The sequence below is a fragment of the Mirounga angustirostris genome, unplaced genomic scaffold, assembly GCF_029215605.1.
Source record: "Mirounga angustirostris isolate CCGP_5_RB_7025 unplaced genomic scaffold, mMirAng1.0.hap1 SCAF_1, whole genome shotgun sequence".
Taxonomy (NCBI): Eukaryota; Metazoa; Chordata; class Mammalia; order Carnivora; family Phocidae; genus Mirounga; species Mirounga angustirostris.
The window spans coordinates 146,638,333-146,657,582 of record NW_026991709.1 but is presented as its reverse complement, the minus strand read 5'-3'; the positions used below and the strand labels follow the sequence as shown (position 1 = coordinate 146,657,582).

General features: G+C 44.6%; 2 protein-coding genes across 10 annotated transcripts in view; one reads left to right on the top strand and one right to left on the bottom strand.

Moving 5' to 3' along the window:
* Positions 1 to 1,622, top strand: part of CTNNB1 (catenin beta 1) — a 40,605-nt gene extending 38,983 nt beyond the window's left edge. For 2 of the 4 annotated variants that reach the window (XM_045903990.2, XM_064589542.1), the window contains exon 15: positions 331 to 1,622. In XM_045903990.2, the coding sequence (XP_045759946.1) occupies positions 331 to 539 (209 nt within the window). In that variant the 3' untranslated portion in view covers positions 540 to 1,622. The remainder of the gene's footprint in view (positions 1 to 330) is intronic. The other 2 variants (XM_045903991.2, XM_045903992.2) reach the window with 2 other exon arrangements.
* A 4,796-nt stretch (positions 1,623 to 6,418) lies between these two features.
* The window catches only part of ULK4 (unc-51 like kinase 4), a 599,599-nt gene continuing 586,767 nt past the window's right edge, over positions 6,419 to 19,250 (bottom strand). For all 6 annotated transcript variants that reach the window (XM_064589489.1, XM_064589509.1, XM_064589506.1 and 3 more), the window contains 2 exons: positions 9,200 to 9,285; positions 6,419 to 6,592 (listed from right to left, as the gene is read on the bottom strand). In XM_064589489.1, the coding sequence (XP_064445559.1) occupies positions 6,529 to 6,592; positions 9,200 to 9,285 (150 nt within the window). In that variant the 3' untranslated portion in view covers positions 6,419 to 6,528. The remainder of the gene's footprint in view (positions 6,593 to 9,199; positions 9,286 to 19,250) is intronic.

Below are 19,250 nucleotides of genomic sequence, written 5' to 3'. Positions count from 1 at the left end.
ATACACACAGTAGATTGCTTGCTGCCCCTCCTCAGGGATTTTATGTCTCTACTGAAGCAAACACAAAATGTTCGGTGGTAAACGGATGGTGTGGTTAGAACCTGCTGGTCTGCCTCTCCTGGAAACAGACTTTGTATATAGCCTTGTGGGTGGCCTGGCAGTGAGTAATTACTTGGTTGAAGAAAGCTAGAAGTTGAACAGGCTAGAAAGGCCTGCTTTCTGAGACAAGTTCGCTGCCATTGAAGGCCCGCGCCTTAGCGTTAACTTTAACGTCTTTCTCCTCTTTTCCTCTTTCCCTTGCTCCTTTTGTTTCCACCCTGACTACTCTAGATCCCAGCTATCGTTCTTTTCACTCGGGTGGATATGGCCAGGATGCCTTGGGTATGGACCCCATGATGGAGCATGAGATGGGTGGCCACCACCCTGGTGCTGACTATCCAGTTGATGGGCTGCCAGATCTGGGGCATGCCCAGGACCTCATGGATGGGCTGCCTCCAGGCGACAGCAATCAGCTGGCCTGGTTTGATACTGACCTGTAAATCATCCTTTAGGTAAGAAGTTAAAAAAAACCAGTTTGGGTAAAATACTTTTACTCTGCCTACAGAACTTCAGAGAGACTTGGTTGGTAGGGTGGGAGTGGTTTAGGCCTATTTGTAAATCTGCCACCAAAACAGATACATACTTTGAAAGGAGATGTCTTAGAACATTTGACTGTTCTCAGATTTCTGGTTAAGTGGTCATGTGTGGAAGTTATTAACTTTAAATGTTTTTTGCCACAGCTTTTGCAACTTAATACTCAAATGAGTAACATTTGCTGTTTTAAACATTAATAGCAGCCTTTCTCTCTTTATACAGCTGTATTGTCTGAACTTGCATTGTGATTGGCCTGTAGAGTTGCTGAGAGGGCTCGAGGGGTGGGCTGGTATCTCAGAAAGTGCCTGACACACTAACCAAGCTGAGTTTCCTATGGGAACAATTGAAGTAAACTTTTTGTTCTGGTCCTTTTTGGTCGAGGAGTAACAATACAAATGGATTTTGGGAGTGACTCAAGAAGTGAAGAATGCACAAGAATGGATCACAAGATATGGAATTTATCAAACTCTAGCCTTGCTTGTTAAATTTTTTTTTTAAATATCTGTAATGGTACTGACTTTGCTTGCTTTGAAGTAGCTCTTTAATTTTTTTTGCAGTAACTGTTAGTTTTTTAAGTCTCTCGTAGTGTTAAGTTATAGTGAATACTGCTACAGCAATTTCTAATTTTTAAGAATTGAGTAATGGTGTAGAACACTAATTCATAATCACTCTAATTGTAATCTGAATAAAGTGTAACATTGTGTAGCCTTTTTGTATAAAATAGACAAATAGAAATGGTCCAATTAGTTTCCTTTTTAATATGCTTAAAATAATAAGCAGGTGAATCTATTTCATGTTTTTGATCAAAAACTTTATTTGGGATATGTATGGGTAGGGTAAATCAGTAAGAGGTGTTATTTGGAACCTTGTTTTGGACAGTTTACCATTTGCCTTTTATCCCAAAGTTGTTGTAACCTGCTGTGATACGATGCTTCAAGAGAAAATGCGGTTATAAAAATGGTTCAGAATTAAACTTTTAATTCATTCGATTGTGTCACCTTTTTCTCCTTGTCATTAACTGGCTTGTGAGGATAGTTTATTCAGCTTCATCCTGAGGAAAACACACACAGTGGTATAATTGAAGTTGTAATGAGAGCGAGCGCCTTACATCCAGATGGGATTGTTTGCCAAGTTTCTTTGACAGTGGGTCCTGGGTTAAGTTGCACCAGAAACCTCAATTCAAAGGCATGTCATCTTTGGGCTACATGGAACCAGACTGAAAGCCATATAGGCTTCCCCCACTCCAGACACCATCAGATGGATCCTTTCTATTAAGGTAATAATGAAAAACTAGCTACCTGGATTTGGATTTCAAGCACCTTCACATAACGGAGAGGGGAATTCCTTCAACTCCCCTTTGAACTGAAAATTAAGATGGTTTAAAAGTGTTGATGTTTATCGTGGACATAATCAGACCAGAATGGAGCCTTCTTCCACCTGTCTGCCAGGTAATCCTGTCATCCTGGCGGTAGGTCTGACAGCCTTCGTTCATACCTCAGGGCAGTCAGTAGACCTGCTAAGACTTGTGTTTTGGTCTTTAGAAAGAGTGGAAGTGTTTTGTGCTTAGGGAGAGCTGTTTGAGTTACCGGGTATTTTTATTTGATTAAGATCGTGACTGTTAGATAAACATGTTCACTTCCTTTTGGCTGAAGTTTTGTGAAAGCCACTGTGGTCTGAAGTGTAAATGGGGATCGGAGAGGAGACCCTGCACCTGGGGCGGTGGATGGTTTCAGGTTCCTTCCAGTGCATGACAGAATCATGCCAGTATCACGGGAAGCTTCACACAAGGTACCACAGCAGGGTGTTTCGTTTAAAGAACTTCTTAAAATCAGAAAACATTTTCAGAGCTTTGCCGAAAATCATTATAGTTTTGAAGTTCCACTTAAAAATGTAAAGTTAATCTGATTCAGCAAGGTGGTTCTGCAAGTAGTAATACAAAGCACCAAGAATAGCCAAGACACTTGGGAAGAATGAGGGGGGAAGACTTGCTCTAGTTAGGTCAGGACCTAACTAAAAGGGTAGAGGGAGTTAGCAGTTGTTGGCACAAAGACAGCTGTGGAAGATGTGGGCATAGTACTTTAGAGGTAGCACTGGAGGTCAGTGTGAAGAGAGGGACTTCTTAGTAAGGTATGGAACAATTGGTAGCCATTTGGAAAAAATGAAAATGCAGGGGTGGAAAAAATGAAAATGCAGGGGTAAAAAAAAAAAATCCATGACCCCCAAAATACCAAGATTTTAAAGACAAGTAAGGTCGGTACTAATGATTTTTCTTTTGCCTCGAACTCCATTATTAATTATGGCTTGGGAGAGCACTGCGCAACAGCCCATGTATCCGATAACCACTGTATTCATACTAGAGAACAGCCGTCCTGCGGTAGAGAGCTACGGCTTCACACGGCCGTGTGTGGATACCTCAAACAAACAGGACTGACCGAAAGCAAGTTACAAATGCATGCTGTAGGACCTCACTGATTGATTGACTAAAAGGGCAAACTTTTTGGAGGGCATCACCCACGGATGGTAAAAACAAAAGCAAGGAGGTGATTGGATTTCTACAGAAATCACAATAGTGGTTACCTGGGGATAGGGGGGCGCCTACGACATTTGATCCCATTGCAGTGACCGCCACTAAGCTGAAGAATGCAGCTCTTTTCCATGGTGGAGCAGATGTTCTAGACATGAGGCTTCAATCTGATTATTTGAATCTTTGAAAGTGAAAGATTTTAAATATGCTTTTTAATTTTTGATTTCTGTAATAAAAACAGGTCTGAATCATGCTGTTTGGTTTATAAAGTGGAGAGTGCCCAGTTGATTGCAGTTATTTTGTTCTAATAGGTAAGAATTTATTAAAATGGCCTTACCTTGCCTTGAGTGAACCACCCACCAGATGCAATGGCAGAGTGAGGGGCAAGGCTGGGAAGATGGTGCTTCCTTTTCCTCCTCCGTCAGCGTGCTGGGGGGGAGTCCCCTGCCCCTGCCCACCCCACGAGTGAGCTAGAGGCAGGTGACAGGCTGCCCTTACTGCCTCTACAGTAAGGGCCCTAAAACAGGATTTAAAAGACCAGCCTTCCTTCACATCAGGACTCCATACCTCCCTGGTCCTCATTCTGAGCTGTGACTTCTTGCTTCTCATCCCTGTACTTCCCTTCTCAGCCCCACTGAAGCTTGAGGCTTTCACGGCCTCCTAAACTTTGTCTGGTCTTGTTTCCGCCCGCCCTACTTCCCTACCAGTTCCTTCCTGAATCTCCTACCTCAGCTCCTGCATAAATCCATGGATTCTGCCACCATACTTTTCTGTCACCAGGGGAGGGAGAAAAGGAATCTTGCTTCAAGCCAAGAGCCTTAGCCCCCAGAGGTCCCGCTTTCTGAGCTGTGTCACAGGGATAAAGCCTGTGTGCAGTCACAGAATTGACCTGAGAACCTCGTGAGATAATCTTGAAAAGCCTCAGGGTAATAGGGGAACCATGAAGAGCTAGACGAGTTCAGAGAACTGTAAGAGAAAATTCTGTTTCTGCATCCTACAGACCCACAGCTTAGCTGCCCCGATGATTGTCCTCTCCTCTCAGGAGACCTGTGGCCAGGGTGTGGCTCTTCAGAGGGACAGACCCCTCCCCTGGGCACCTGCTCTCAGGCTGTAAGTTAAGGCAAGGTCTTGAAGTTTTGGGCCTGCTGTTCACGGAGGGAAAGGTAATTCTGTGCAGCCATTCACCTGGTCATCTCCTGCTCCCCAGTCTGCTCTGCAACTTGTGACCCCATTTGTCCCTGAAGAGGCTCACCTGATGGTCGTAGCCAGTTAAAGAGCAAATAGCTGAAGCACGAAAGTGGGGGAATGAGGGCCAGTAGGTGCCTTCTGGGCCCCATGCCACTGCCAGAATCCTGAGAGCTCTAATGGGCCAGGAGCCAGGGGCCAGTTCTCTTAGAACTGGAGCCAGCCTGGGAAGCCAAATAGGAGGGTATGGGCCTCACATGGGGAAGGGTTAGGCCTCCTGCTGCCCACCCAGCCAGGCCTGTTCGTGTACCCTATGCCCGATCTCAGTGGGGCCAGGGCTGCTCCTTTACACTTGGCGCCTTTACGAGAATAAAAAGGATCCCCTAACTCCAGGTTGACAGCCTCACGTCCCTGTGAAGCCTGGCCTGGGCTAGCCTCAGTGCCCTAGCACCCTGCTTGTCCCTTGCCTACTCAGATAGCTTTTCCTGAAAAAGGCAATGCCGAGGGGCTCCGGGCCAAGAAGGGTCCATTCAACAAAACCATTCTGGAATGTTAAAATTTTTCTGTTTTACCTCAAGCAGCAAAGACGACTCCGTGCCCCTAACTAGAAAGGGTAAAGCAGAATCTTCCAGTGCTCTGAAATACCTTCTGGGAAGACTCCAGGCACAGAACTCCAGGGCAGTTCTCCCAAGAACTGAAGGGAGAGAACAGATTTATTTCCTGGGAAAATAGGGAGACCCTTGCCTGTTCTCTGGACCCAGCCAACAAGGCGACTGGAGCTGAGGGCCAGGCCTCCGGCTTCTCCCCCACCCCAGGACCACAGGCAAAATGAGTGGGGCATGGAGCGTCCTCACCATGGGCGGCGAGTAGGCTAGGAGACATGGAAGGAGACTGCGTGGGCCACTCTTGTGCCGTAACCTCTCCCAGCTTGAGCTCTGGGTACCCCGCTGCGGGGCACACAAAGGCTGTGGAGTCAGGTCCTTATTTCAACCAGACTCTGGGGCCTTGGGCAGCCGGACTGCCCCCTCTGAGCCTGTTTTCTCTCAGGAAATGAAACTAAGGCGGCCTTCTTTGTTGGCTGTGGTGGCGAGTAAGGTAACACCTAGGCTCCTGATGGAGTTGGACACAGAGAACTGCTGTTTTCAGTACTAACCGCATGGAGGCTGGCAAGCTACCCGGACCACGGTGGCAAGGTGGGGCTGTTGGTGACGACGTGACCAGCTTCCTGTGATGCAATAAATGGGGCCACCTATGCGCGCCCCCTGGTGCTTATCCCGCCCACTCAGCCTGCATGCCCTTTCCTTTTACAGATGGGGATACGGGCCCCAGAGAGGCTAAGGAAGGGCCTCAACTTGCTCACGTGGTTCGAGCTGCCCAGGACCCACCCCTACCTTCCAGGCCACATTCAAGAGTAAGCCTTCCTCAGCATCACAGTCCCAGCACCTTTCTGCAGTGTCCACCAAATATTTCCATGGGCTTCTTACATACATAGGAGGTTTAAGGGCATATGTGTGACGGAACATGGGAAGAAGCTGAAAAGGTTCTAAGGATAAGGGGGTAATTGGCAGGAGTTGGCATCAAAGTAGAACCCCTCCCCCCCATCACAGCACCTAGATGGGCAGACTTTCAAGGAAGCCAGGGTTCCTCAAGTGTTTTGCATCCTTTAGGCAAACTCTGCACTGCCTGTTTGTGGAGCCTTGCCCAGCCCTCCCCAGGATTCGTGGATTCAGTTTGTCCCTGAAAGGTAAAAGTGGGAGGAAGGCGAGGCTAAAACTAGCTTCCAAAGGCTTGCTCTGGAGCTGCGGCTGGGAGAGCATTCACGCCTAGTCCTGTCTTTTAAATCTTCTCTGGAGAAAGAGGCTCACAGATGCCGCAGGCTGAGGACTGTGGCTTCTCGCGTCCTTGATTAGCACAGGCTTTTGTGGAGGCCTACCTAGCCCACAGAGGGAAAGCACATTCTCAGAACAGCTAGCAAACCTGTGGTTTCCAGATGCATCCCGCAGGAATGAAGGAACCACTCCATTCTGAGTGGGTTTCCTAGGGCCCAGGATTAGTGAGAACACCTCAGCCAGAAGGTTCTGGGTTCAGCTGACTTTATTAGGTCCAAATAGAGCTATGGGTGGCGATGTGAATGTGTAGCCAAAGGCTGGTGCTGCAGAGCAGGCCTGTGCTAAGTGCCTTCTTGGCTAGTGTCGAGCAGCTTGGAGGATTTCCAGGGCCAAGGAAGCCACCACACTGTCAGCAGACGAACTGTGAGAAAAACCAGAGTAGAAACACTTAGCCACCTCCAGGGCAAGACGCGCCCTCTTCCAAAGGGGCCGGCCTCTTTTGTACCTGAGTATCTGATGGACCAGCTCCTTCATCAAGTTGCCCTGTGTATCATCTTGAGGCACAGAAGCAGGACACTCAGGCTCCAGGGCCTCAAGGTGAGAACCCCCTCAGCCCACAGTCCCAGAGGCTCCGAACTGGCCTTGCAGGCACCCCTAAACTAGGCCTGAGCTCTTGCCCCCCCCCAACCTGACACTGCGCTGTAAGGCAAGTCAGCAGCCAGCCCCCGCCTAGCCCGGGTCCTGCAACGGGCCTGCCCAGAGCCGGCCTGCAGCTGACTTGGGCACAAGGGCCAAGACCCCAGACCGGCCTGACTCTCTTTGCTCCATGCTGCCACTTCCTGGCCAGTCATCCAGGAGGCTTTGCGTTTCTTACTCCCCTAGGTGTGGATGTGCAGTCAAGAGCTTAACATGGAAAATTCGCTACTGGAGCTAATTGAGACCCATTTAAACCTTTGCCTTAACAACTGGTAGCAAGGAAAAGAACGACATACGGCACTGCCTTGAAGTATAAAATTAGCTCATGGCAGACTCCTGACTACACAGAAATAGAGCTGTCGCCAAATCACCTGGGGTGGGGGCGCTGCATGAGCGGTGGGTCACAGTGGACGGGGCTGCGGTCAGGAGATGGTGCCGCGCATTCCCGCTGTGCGCATCAAAGGTCCCAAGGGATGGCAAGAATGTGTTTGAACTCCGCCTGATCCCGGCTGAGTCAAGGCTAGGCTGGTGGGAGTCCTGCCGCCCACCCTGCCCACCAGAGCAGCCCAGAGGCCCCCGTGATGGCAAGGAGGTGCACCGACCTCTGGCAGCGCCACATTGGAACTGAGAGCCCGGCCACCCGCTCATTCTTGGTCAACATAAGACCTTTTCTGGTTGCGCCAGCCGAACGGAGCCCAAACAAGACAGCTTCTTTAGCAGCAACCTCCCCAACCCAACTCTTGAGATCTGCCTGGTGTAGGCATTTCAGTTGCTGCAGTGTTGGGCGTGGGTGCAGGAGGGGCTCCCAGCTTTGTGGAGCACTGAGCTATGTTTTGACACATTTGGTCCAAATCTGGGTCCAGCTCTGAGGGGTGGTGGCTTTGGCCTCCAGGCAGCTGGAGGCCCCTGCTGGCTGAGGGCTCCCACAGAGGCAGGTGCTGGAAAGGAAGGGCTCGTGGGGCTCTCCGCTCAACTCCCGTCTGCAGTGGCTCTCCCGGGCCTCCTTGGCACGCATCCGCTCAGAGTGGCTTCATCATGGCACAAGACCAGGTCTCTGGGGACAGATGCCACATAGTCTGTGGCCCAGCCTAGGGAGTCCCTGGCCATGCCTTACACCACAGGGGCCCAGCAGAGCGAGGAGGGCCCCCCCAAAGCTAGCCTGTTCCTCCCCCTACCTCACAGAGACCACGGATAACCTCCCTCTGTGGCTTAAACTTGAGAGGAGAGGGACTGGGGTTGTCTAGGAGATGGCATCCCTTCCCCACAGACCACTTCTTAGCAATGCCCCAGCCATGTATTTTTCTTCAAATTAATACTGAACCCAAGACACCAGGAAGCAGAATTCAGAGAACCCTGTGGTTCTGAAAACCAACCAGGAAACCCCAGCACCCATTCCGTGTCTTGCATGCCCAGTGAAGACCCGGTGCCCCAGAGAACAGCTCAGGGGACTGTGGCCCCCGGCACCTCCCTCAGCTCTGGGGACGGTGGCCCAACCGCAAGCCCGGCTCTGGCGCCGTCACTCACAGTGAGCCATCCTCAACACAGTCTGACTGCAGGATGGATGCCTGCAGGCAACTTTCTTCTTATTCCCATTAAGTTTTCTTTGGTCACTTGGCATTAACAGTTCAGATCTAGTGTAACAACTTGTAAGCCCCCCCCCCCCCGCCACCACCTCTCAAGTTCACGATGTGTGTGTGGGGGGGTGTCACTGTGGGATGAACCCCCCCCCGCAGCCCTTATTTTACCAAGATGATAGCGGTGCCCGCCTTCACAGCAAGTGAGGCGCTCCTGGGCGACAGGGCAGCCCCAGGCTGTGAAGCTCACTGCCAGGAAATACTGCACACGCGGAGGGAGAGCTGAGGACCAGGAGGCTGACCTAACCGCACACTGTCAGCTTCTGGGTGACACACAATCTGTTCTACAGGTCCTAGGCTTTCCCTGAAGACGTGGCCAAGAAAGACAGCCTGGTGCTGTCAGTCCTGACCCCAGCCCTGCCCAAACCCCTGCGAGGTGGTGACGATGAGGCCATGTGTACACGGGCTGGCCACTGCCTTCCTTGTGAGGTTCATCACATCCACTCCTGCCGTCCTCCCCATCTCTCTTCCCTATAGATGGGAATATACCGCCCCCCCAGCAGGGCTAAGACATTCTACTTTTCTCCCTACCCCCTGCTGACCTCCCCAAACCCCCACCACCAGCACAGTGGGGATTCCCGGAGGGTGGAGGGGCACAGCGGCCCCTCCCACACTGGCAATGACAGGCTGGAAGGTATGGGTCCGGGGGTGTGGGGAAGCCCAGTAGACTCTACACTGCTCCTCCTGGGCCTACTTACCCCCCAGCCGGGGCCAGCCACTCCAGAGCCTGCAGAAGGCTGCCGGCATCCTTAAGGCTCTCCAGGTGTTTCTTATTGGATGTGACCTGCAAGGGAGGGAGAAGAAAGTGGTTGGCTGGCCCATCCCTGACTTGGGCCCCACTGGATGGGCACTCTGGGTCTCAGGCTACTGGCGGTGTTAGGGAGCATGCCCCGAGTCCTAGCCCCCTCAGGGCACTGCTGACCAGAGCACTAGAGGCAGAGAGTGGCGGCCCCTGGTGGGGGCGGGGGGGCGCTGGTGAGCAGGAGGGAGTCCATTGGGGCTGGAGATAGGCCAGTTCAGGGTGGGGTGCCTCCTGTGGGTCCCTCAGGAAAGTCTGTGTTCTGGAAGCCTGAACTTCTGAGTTAGAGCAAATGATGGTGAATGAACTTTTCCAGTTGTTAGAGACAGGACTACTTGGGGCCTTGAGCCCAACACAACCTCTTTCATACGGACAGAAGTATCATAGTTCTGGGTGTCTGGAGATCTGGGGGGCCTGAGGGAAGAAGTACTAATAACCAAACCAGGGCACATACCCCTTCCCGAGTACCCTGGGGACTGGGCCCTGGCTCAACACCATGGTCCTGGAACAGGAAAAACACATGGGAATCTCTGAGTCTGTGGTGCCTATAAGCTGAATCATACACTCTCAGGGTTGGAAAGGCCTAGATGGCAGTGGACTCAACCCGGGCTTCCAGAGACCTCCTCATAAAGCCCTCTGTAAAAATCCACGTCTGTGAGGCAAGAAGAGAAGGCTTTAGGAATGAACCTTGATCTAGTATGAAACTTGCTCCTCTTAATTCAACTTCTGTGCCCTATTTTTGTCTTCATTATAAAAAAAACCATTTTATAATAAACGTTTGCATGGTGCTTTACCTTTCAGAAGGCTCTGCAGTCTCCTGTCAACTTTCTCATCTATTCTTTTTATTCACTTTGCAAGGTAAGCATGTAGGGTGTTTTGTAGATGAGATCATGGAGGCTTAGTGAGATTAAGGGGACACAACAGAGGTACCCCTGGAGGCCAATCCTAACCCCACCCTGAAGCTAGAACCAGGCTGGCCTCAGCTGCCCCCCAATGCTCAGGTGGTCTTTGTCTTTCTACCTGATCATGGTGACCAGGGCTGGATTATCATTTCCCAGGTTCCCAAGAAGAGCCTGAACATTTCTTAATCACTCATGGTGCTGAGAAGGCCGCAGGGGTAATTAGACCTTAACGCGGACTCTAAATTACATGTGAGTGAATTTGCACCTCCACAGAGATCCTATCCCACCTTCTGAGTGTGCCAGCGACCAGCTGCCAGCTCAACTGCATCAGGTGTGATTTCTGCAAAGATTTGCATCTTAAAAGAGCTGCCTGTAAATTTGTTCTGAAATTACACCCAACTTAATGAGTTCAAAGGCTGCTATTTGAAAACGTCAGCTGTAGTTCAATTATGTCTGAAGTAAGCAAAAACACTACAGGGGTCTTCAGAGAGAATTCCCACCGGATTTTTCTCAAAACTGTACCGCATACAACTCAGTTGAGCTATGTCCAGAATCACTGCCCTGACCGGCCCTACCGTGGGACTGTGTGCAGAGGCTGTGCTCCGAGGCAATTATCCCACAAGTTGCAAAGAAACAACAAGACTACATTTGCTCACAAGGCGAGTTAAAAGGTGCAAATAGAAAATGACAGTGAGAATGAGGTGATCAAAGGAAGAGATCAAAGCAGCATCATGTGCAGCTGACCTAAATGTAACCATAGATGATGCCAAAAGAAGTCATTGAAAACTATGTGATTCAGCCACTTAACTGAACTCTTATTTTCTTTAAAGATTTATTTATTTTAGAGAGGGGGAGAGTGTGTGTGAGTGGAGGAAGGGGCAGAGGGAGAGAATCTCCAGCAGACTCCCCACTCAGTGAGGAGCCCAAAGTGGGGCTTGATTCCAACAACCCTGAGATCACGACCTGAGCCAAAACCAAGAGTCAGATGCTCAACCGACTGAGCCACCCAGGTGCCCCTTAACTGAACTATTAATAACATCAGTTGTCCTGTATATAAAGATGAATTAATTAGAAAATAAATATTTTAAATAACATCCATCAGAGGTTCTAGTTCTCGGTCAGGCTGAGAAAACACATGCCACCCTTTTTCTCCCTCTAACTGCAGGTATAAAACCTAAACAGAATGCACAGCACAGCTATTTGGGAACACTGAAAAGTGAACAGCAACAGGTAGACTGGGGAAATGCACTGAATTCAGAGCACCACTAAACTGGTGGTGAGCTCACCACTTCTTTTCCTCCAGTATAGCCTGGCTTGAAGTCGGCACTGTGGAACAGAAGAGAGAGCTCCAGGGGAAACCAGGATGCAGGAATGGGAAAGGAAACTCCCAAAAGCTCACAGAGAACAGATAAAATCTTCTAGGTTTTTACCCCTCTCTTTTTCCTCAGTTCTTTTATCCCAGGCCCCAGGCAATTCTGTGAAGGCAGTGGCAACAGCACTAGCAGTCAGTGACAGGAGCCCCAGCAAAACCTACCCCCCTCCCCACATGCTCTGTTCTCACCAGTGTTTAGCCCAGACATGGCAGCAAGCGAGCCAGACAGAAAATGGGAGATGCAAGAAACCAGAAAAGTATTGGGGAGGTAACAAATTAGGAAAAGCCTGAGAAACAAACCCCATAAAACTGTTTATAAACTCATAGGCTTACCCTCAACCTGTGTGTGCGTGGAACTGATCCAGATAGCATACCAAAAACTTAGAGAACTGAGCTAATAAACCTCTGTCCAGATCTCAGACTGATCTCTAGAGAATAGACATACAAGACAGACCCAAATAGCATTGCAAATGCTTAGAAACTGACCTGACATTCAAATTACTATTTTAACCTGCAGCCTGATCATAACCAACATAATTCCTTGCTCAAATGAAAGTATCAATAGTCTCTGTAGGGTTCCAACTAGGCACAGAGTCTCATAATATAATATTTAAAATAGCCAAGATAAAATCCAAAATTGCTCAGCATCCAAACAACCACAAAAATCTCAACTCACATGAGAAAAGACAAGATGTTGGAATTATCTGACAAAAACCTTAAAGTCCTGTAAAAATGCTAAAACAAGCACTCACTAATGCTCTTGAAACAAGTATTAAAATAGAATGTAACACTCAAAACAAGTATTAGAGTAGTATTAAAAGAGAATGAAGTATTAGAACAGAATGTAAAAAATTAGACAATATAAAGGAGAACCAAATGAAAATTTAGAGCTAAAATTATAACACCCCAGTTTTAAAAACCATGCCAAATGGATTCATTAGCATAATGGAAAGAGGCAGTGAACTTGAAGACAGATAAATAGAAATGATCCAATCAGAGCAACCAGAGGGAAATAAAGTTTGAAAACACAAACAGAGCCTCAGGGGCCTGTGGGACAATAACAAAAGGTTTGTGTCACTGGAGTTCCAGAATAAGAGGGCAGAGCATGAATGGATGAAAAGTACTTGAAGAAATCATAGCTAAAAGTATTCTAAGTGTGATGAAAGACATAAATCTACAGAATCAAAAAAAGTGATAGACACTCAAATAAGATAAACCTAAACAATCCACATCCAAACACATCATAATCAAATTTGCTGAGGACAAAGAATTGTGAAAAACAGCAAAAAAAAAAAAAAAAGTTACTTATAGGGGAACACTGATTTGAATTACTGTGGATTTCTCATCACACTGAGGTCAGAAGAGAGTGACAACATTTTTAAAGTGCTAAAGAAAAGTATCAAACTAGAATTCTATATCTAGCAAAAATATCATTCAGGAATTAAGGTGAAATAAAAACATTCTCAGGTGAAGGAAAACTAATAGAAGCAGAACTTCTCTAAAGAATTACTAAAGGAAATCTTCCCTTCAGGGGCACCTGGCTGGCTCAGTCGGAAGAGCATGAGACTCTTGATCTTGGAGTCGTGAGTTTGAGCCCCACATTGGGGGCAGAGATTACTTAAAAATAAATAAATAAATACACTTAAAAAAAAAAAAAAGGAAACTCTTCAGAGAGAAAGGAAATAACACCAGAAGGAAACTTGGAACATTAGGAATGAAGAAAGAGCAACAGAAATGGTAAATATCTGGGTAAACATAACAGACTATTCTCTCTCTTTAAAATACATTTGACGGTAGAAAAGCAGAACATATAATATTGTCCCATGGGATTTTCAACATATGTAGACTTATAAGAGAAATGGAACATAAAGGGGGGAGGATAGAGGAGTCTATAAAGTGGTAGGGTTTCTATTTATAACTGAAGTTGTAAAATACTGATTATAAGTAGATTGTGAAAAGTAAAATCTTTTATAATCCCCATAGCAACCACTAACAAAACTTATACAAAGAGATAGTAAAAAATACAATAGTAAAAAAAACTTATAGAAGTCTTAAAAAATACAGTATACAAAATGTTAAATAGCTTAAACCTAGTCAGGAAAGAAAAAAGCAAGAAAAGGAAAACTGAGGGGATAAACAAATAAAAAGGTAGACTGTATTCTAACATATCAAGAATTACATTAAATGTAAATGATCCAAATGCAGCAAATAAAAGATTTTTCTACATGACATAAAAATGACCCAACTATATACTGTCTACAAGAATCTTAATTCAAATAGAGTGAGATAAGTTGGTTAAAACTAAAAGGATGAAAACAGGTATACTATCCAAATATGAATCAAAAGAAAGCTAGAGTGACTACATTAATATCAAAGAAGACTTCAGGACAAAAAAATTATCAAGGATAAATAGGGACATAACATTCTGATAAAAAGGTTTTGTCATCAAGAAGATATAACAATAAGTGTGCACTCATTTAGCAATAGAAATTAAAAATACACAAAGCAAAAACTGATACAACTGAAAGGAAAAACAGATAACTACAACTGAAGTCGGATGCTTCAAACCTACTTTCATAGTAATAGATAGGATTGGCAGAAAAAAAAATCAGCAAGGATACAGAAGAGTTGAACCACACCATTAACTAACTGGATCTCATTGACATTTGTAGAGCACTAAACCCATCAATAACAGAACATACATTTTTTCTCAAGAACTCAGGAACATTCACCAATGTATACAATATTCTGGATCACAAAACAAATCTTAACTAATATAAAAGAACTGAAACCATATAAATTATATTTTTGATCATAAACTTATAGAAATTAATAACGATAATGGGAATATCTCAAATCCCTTGAAAATTAAACAATTTACTCCTATAACCCAAAGATCATTTTCCCAAGGAAAATTTAAAAATTAGAAAATATTTTAAAATAAAGTTTAATAAAATACTTTAACAGTAAAAATGACAATATATCACTGCTAAAGCAGTGCTTAAAGAGAAATTTATAGTACTAAATACTTAACATTAAACACAAAGAAAGGTTCAAATTAATAATCCAAGATTTCATGTTAAGAAACTAGAGAAAGAGTAAGACAAACTGAAACTCAAAGAGGGAAGGAAAAAGGAGCAGAAATCAAGAGTAATGTGGTACACATAAGTCCAAGTATTATCAATATCTACGTTAAGTGTACATTTAACAAATACTACAAGTAAAAGACTAAGATTTTTCAGTCTTGATATAAACAAAACACAACATAACTACACACTGCTTACAAGAAATGTACCTTTTTAGATACAAGTGCACAGAACAAATGAAGGTTAAAGAGTGAAAAAAGACACTACACAAACAGAAGCCCAAGAAAGTTGGTGTAGCTAATAACAGACAAGGTAGACTCTAAGCCAATGATCATAACTACAGGTAAAGAGAGACATTTCATATTTATAAAAAGATCAATTGACCAGGAATATGTACACCAAGTCTAAATTCTACATGCACTTAATAACAGTCTAAAAATAAATTTTAAAAAATGATGAAACCAATGTAAGAATTAGACACCATAATTATATGGGATACTTTTCAATCTCTCCCAGGAGCATGCAGACCAAAATCACAAGGGATGCAGAAGATTTGTTTTTTGTTTTTAAGATTTTATTAATTTGACAGAGAGAGGGAGAGAGCACACAAGCAGGGGGAGTGGGAGAGGGAGAAGAGGGCTCCCCGCTGAGCAGGGAGCCTGATTCAGGGCTCCATCCCAGAACCCTGGGATCATGACCTGAGCTGAAGGCAGACGTTTAACCGACTGAGCCACCCAGGGGCCCCTGGATGCAGAATTTTTATACAAGATTAACAAACCTGACCTAATTGACATAAATAGAAAAACTCATCTAACAACTTCAGAATATATATTCTTTTCAAGGGTATATATACATTATACCACAAAATATACCACATGCTGTTATAAAGCAAGTTCTAGCAAATTTCAAAGGTATTAATCCAACAAAATACATCAGGATCTATATGCTAAAAACTTTAAAAGATGCTGATGAGAGAAAAAAACTAAATAAGTGGATATACTATGTTCATGAATTGGAAGACTCACTATAGTAAAGATATTAATTCTCCCCAAATACAGGTTTAATGCATTTCCAATCAAAATCCCAGAAGGTTTTTTTTTTTTTTTTTTTTTTGGGAGAAAGCATGTGAGCAGAGGGAGAGGAGGAGGCACAGGGGCAGGGGGAAAGGGAGAGAGAGAATCCCAAGCAGACTCCACACTCAGCATGGAGTCCAATGTGGGGCTTGATCCTGGGATCCTGATATCATGACCTGAGCCAAAAATCAAGAGTCAGATGCTTAACCGATTGAGCCACCCAGGTACCCCTCCCAGAAGAATTTTATGTAGATATAGACTAGCTGATTCTGAATTTATATGGAAAGGCAAAGGAACTACAATAACTAAAACAATTTTGAAAAAAAGCAGAATAAATTTGGAGAAACTGCACTACACAATTTTAAGATTTACTATATAGCTACAGTAACCATGATGGCATGGTATGGCAGAGGGACAGACATATAGATCAGAATTGATAGCCCAGAAATCGGCCCACACAAATACTATCAACATTTTAACAAATGTGCAAAGGTGACTGAATGGGTGAGAGATAGCCTTTTGAACAAATAGTAGTACAACAAAGAATGCTTATATGCAGAAACATGAACCTAGGCACCTATCTTATACCTTAAATAAAACACAATTCAAAACGAACCACGAATCTGAATGTGTAAAATGTAAAACTATAAAACTTGTAGAAGAAAATATAGGAGAGAATCTATGTGACCTTAGCTTTGTTGATGAGTTTTTAGAAAACAAAAGCACAATCCCTGAAAAAAAAAATTGACAAATTGGATTTTACCAACATTAAAAACTTTGCTCTTTGTGAAATATTGGTAAGAGAGTAAGATAAGCACAGACTAGGAGAAAATATTGGCAAGTCACATATCTGATAAAGGACTTTTAACCACAACGTAAAAAGAACTCTTTAAAATTCAGCAGGAGAACAACCCACCGGACTGTTAAAAATGGGCAGAAAATCTGCATAGACAATTTACCAAAGAAAGTCTTATGGGTGGCAAATGAGCACATGAAAAAGCACTCAATACCATTTGTCATTAGGGAAATACAAATTAAAACTGCAAAGCAATACAACTACATCCCTATCAGAGTGGCTAACATTCAGAAAACTAACAACAACGGATGCTGGCCAGGAAGCAGAGTAGTAGAAACTCTCATTCATTGCTGGTTGGAATGCAAAATGGTACAGCACTTTGGAAGATAGTTTGGCACTTTCTTATAAAATTAAACATGGTCTTACCATATGGCCCAGCCATTGCGCTCTTAGGTATTCACCCAAGTACACTGAAAACTTACGTTCGCACAAGAACCTGTGTGCAAAAAGTCTGTAGCAGCTTTATTCATAGTCACTAAAAAGTGAAAGGAACCAAGATGTCCTGTGACAAGGAAATGAAAAAACAGTAGGGAAAGCATTCATGCATTACTTGTTGTCTAGGTCTGATTGGGTCTTTAGAATGACATAGCAGTAAGGTCTGGATGATTTTTGAAAAGATAAGAGTTTTAATTTACCCTGCTGGCACATGCACCCCAATGTTCATAGCAGCAATGTCCACAATAGCCAAACTATGGAAAGAGCCTAGATGTCCACTGACAGATGAATGGATAAAGAAGATGTGGTATACACACACGCATGCACACACACACAGTGGAATATTATGCAGCCAAAAACAATAAAATCTTGCCATTTGCAACAACGTGGGAACTAGAGGGTATTATGCTAAGCGAAATAAGTCAATCAGAGAAAGACAATTATATGATCTCACTGATAGGTGGAATTTGAGAAACAAGGCAGAGGATCATAAGGGAAGGGAGGGAAAAATGAAACAAGAAGAAACCAGAGAGGGAGTGGTTGCTGGAGTGGAGGGGGGTGGGAGAGATGGGGAGGCTGGGTGATGGACATTGGGGAGGGTATGTGCTATGGTGAGCGCTGTGAATTGTGTAAGACTTATGAATCACAGACCTGTACCTCTGAAACAAATAATATATTGTATGTTAATTAAAAAAAATAAAAAATTAATTTACCCTAAGTTATTTTGTCCTGTGATACCGATTTCCTGTAATTAGTCAAACTGGCAATATTAGGATTTCCAGTGGCTTTGAAATGATCCTTAGGAGTGAATGACTCCTTTCTCCCAGAGTTTGGGCTCCTCTCATGCCACTGAAGGTTATAAATTAAGATAGGAACGAACCTTATTTTAGAAACATTCCACTCTACCTACCACACAGTGTGGCCCTGAACCTTCTATTTTCTTCGTACTTAAACTTTTTTGAAACCCAAATTGCGGGTCTGTTCAAGAGCCATTCTACCTTTTCTCTTTTGTGCCATCGAAGCCGAGAATGTTTTGTGCACACTGAGACCCACAGAAAAATGTCAATGAGGTAGAAGTGACACTTGTCCACTGCAATCCTGAATTTCTGGCTCAGCCACTGTTGGAGAACTTCTCATGACTGTGATTAGACTCATCAAGAAAGAGCATTGCAGGGACTCTTTAAGAAAATAAATAATGTAAGAGGAGACTGGCAAAGAGTGTAAACATAACACTTCTTCCTGCAATTACTATTTTCATTACTAGCACTCAGCTAATTCCCATAAGCCAAGACAAACAAACTCAGTTTTATTTTCCAATAATGTACTATAGCCAAGGTTCCTGGACCTCTAAGAGTCCATGAGTAGATTTCATTATTTCCAAACGTTGTCCATTTCCTGTGAAAGGTCATGCCTGCCTCATATTCCTCCTCATTATGATAAAAATGTATCCGCTGAATACAGAGTGCTAGTCATTATCTCACGCGGAGACATCTGACTCGTAGCTGTGTGGCTAAAATCAATCAAAATGGAAACACGAATTATACTAAATACCTGTCGTTCCCTTGGTAGACAGGATGGCTCTAAACATGGGGTGTTTAAGAAAAAAATCAGAAAAAAGCTGGAAATTGGAGCTCAGAATTAAGAGCAACTTGGAAAGACTATTCCTCCACTGCTGTTTAATTGAGGATATATATATTTAAAAAAAACAACAGATAACGTACTTTGGGCAAACACACGACTTATTCAACCTGCTAATGTCACTTGAACATGATCGGTGTCAATCAGCATTCATGCATCACTGGGCATAACCAAAACATTGAAACGAGAGGCAAGTGTCCTGCAGAGTCAACCTTCAAATGCCCTACCAGGCTAATTAATTATAACGTAGTGGCTTTACACACACCCTACAGGACAGACTTGGGCTTGGCTCCTTCCTGGATTCCACCTTCCCAAAGGTAAACTCACAAAGAAGTTCTCTTCTGTCCCCAACTGTGGCAGGACACTGAAGTCGGCCAGCCCCTTCAGTGGGCAGGTGAGGCTTGACAATAGGGAGGACAGTGGCTTGCCCAGGGCACAGGGGCCACGCAGGGACAAATCCAGTCCTGGTGCCTATGCTCCTGATCAAAGGCCATCAAAAAGGTGTGAAGGAGAATGTACTTTAATTTTCTATCACGGTGGTACATCATGAATTCATGCTCATAAATATGACTCACAGCATCGTCCTCG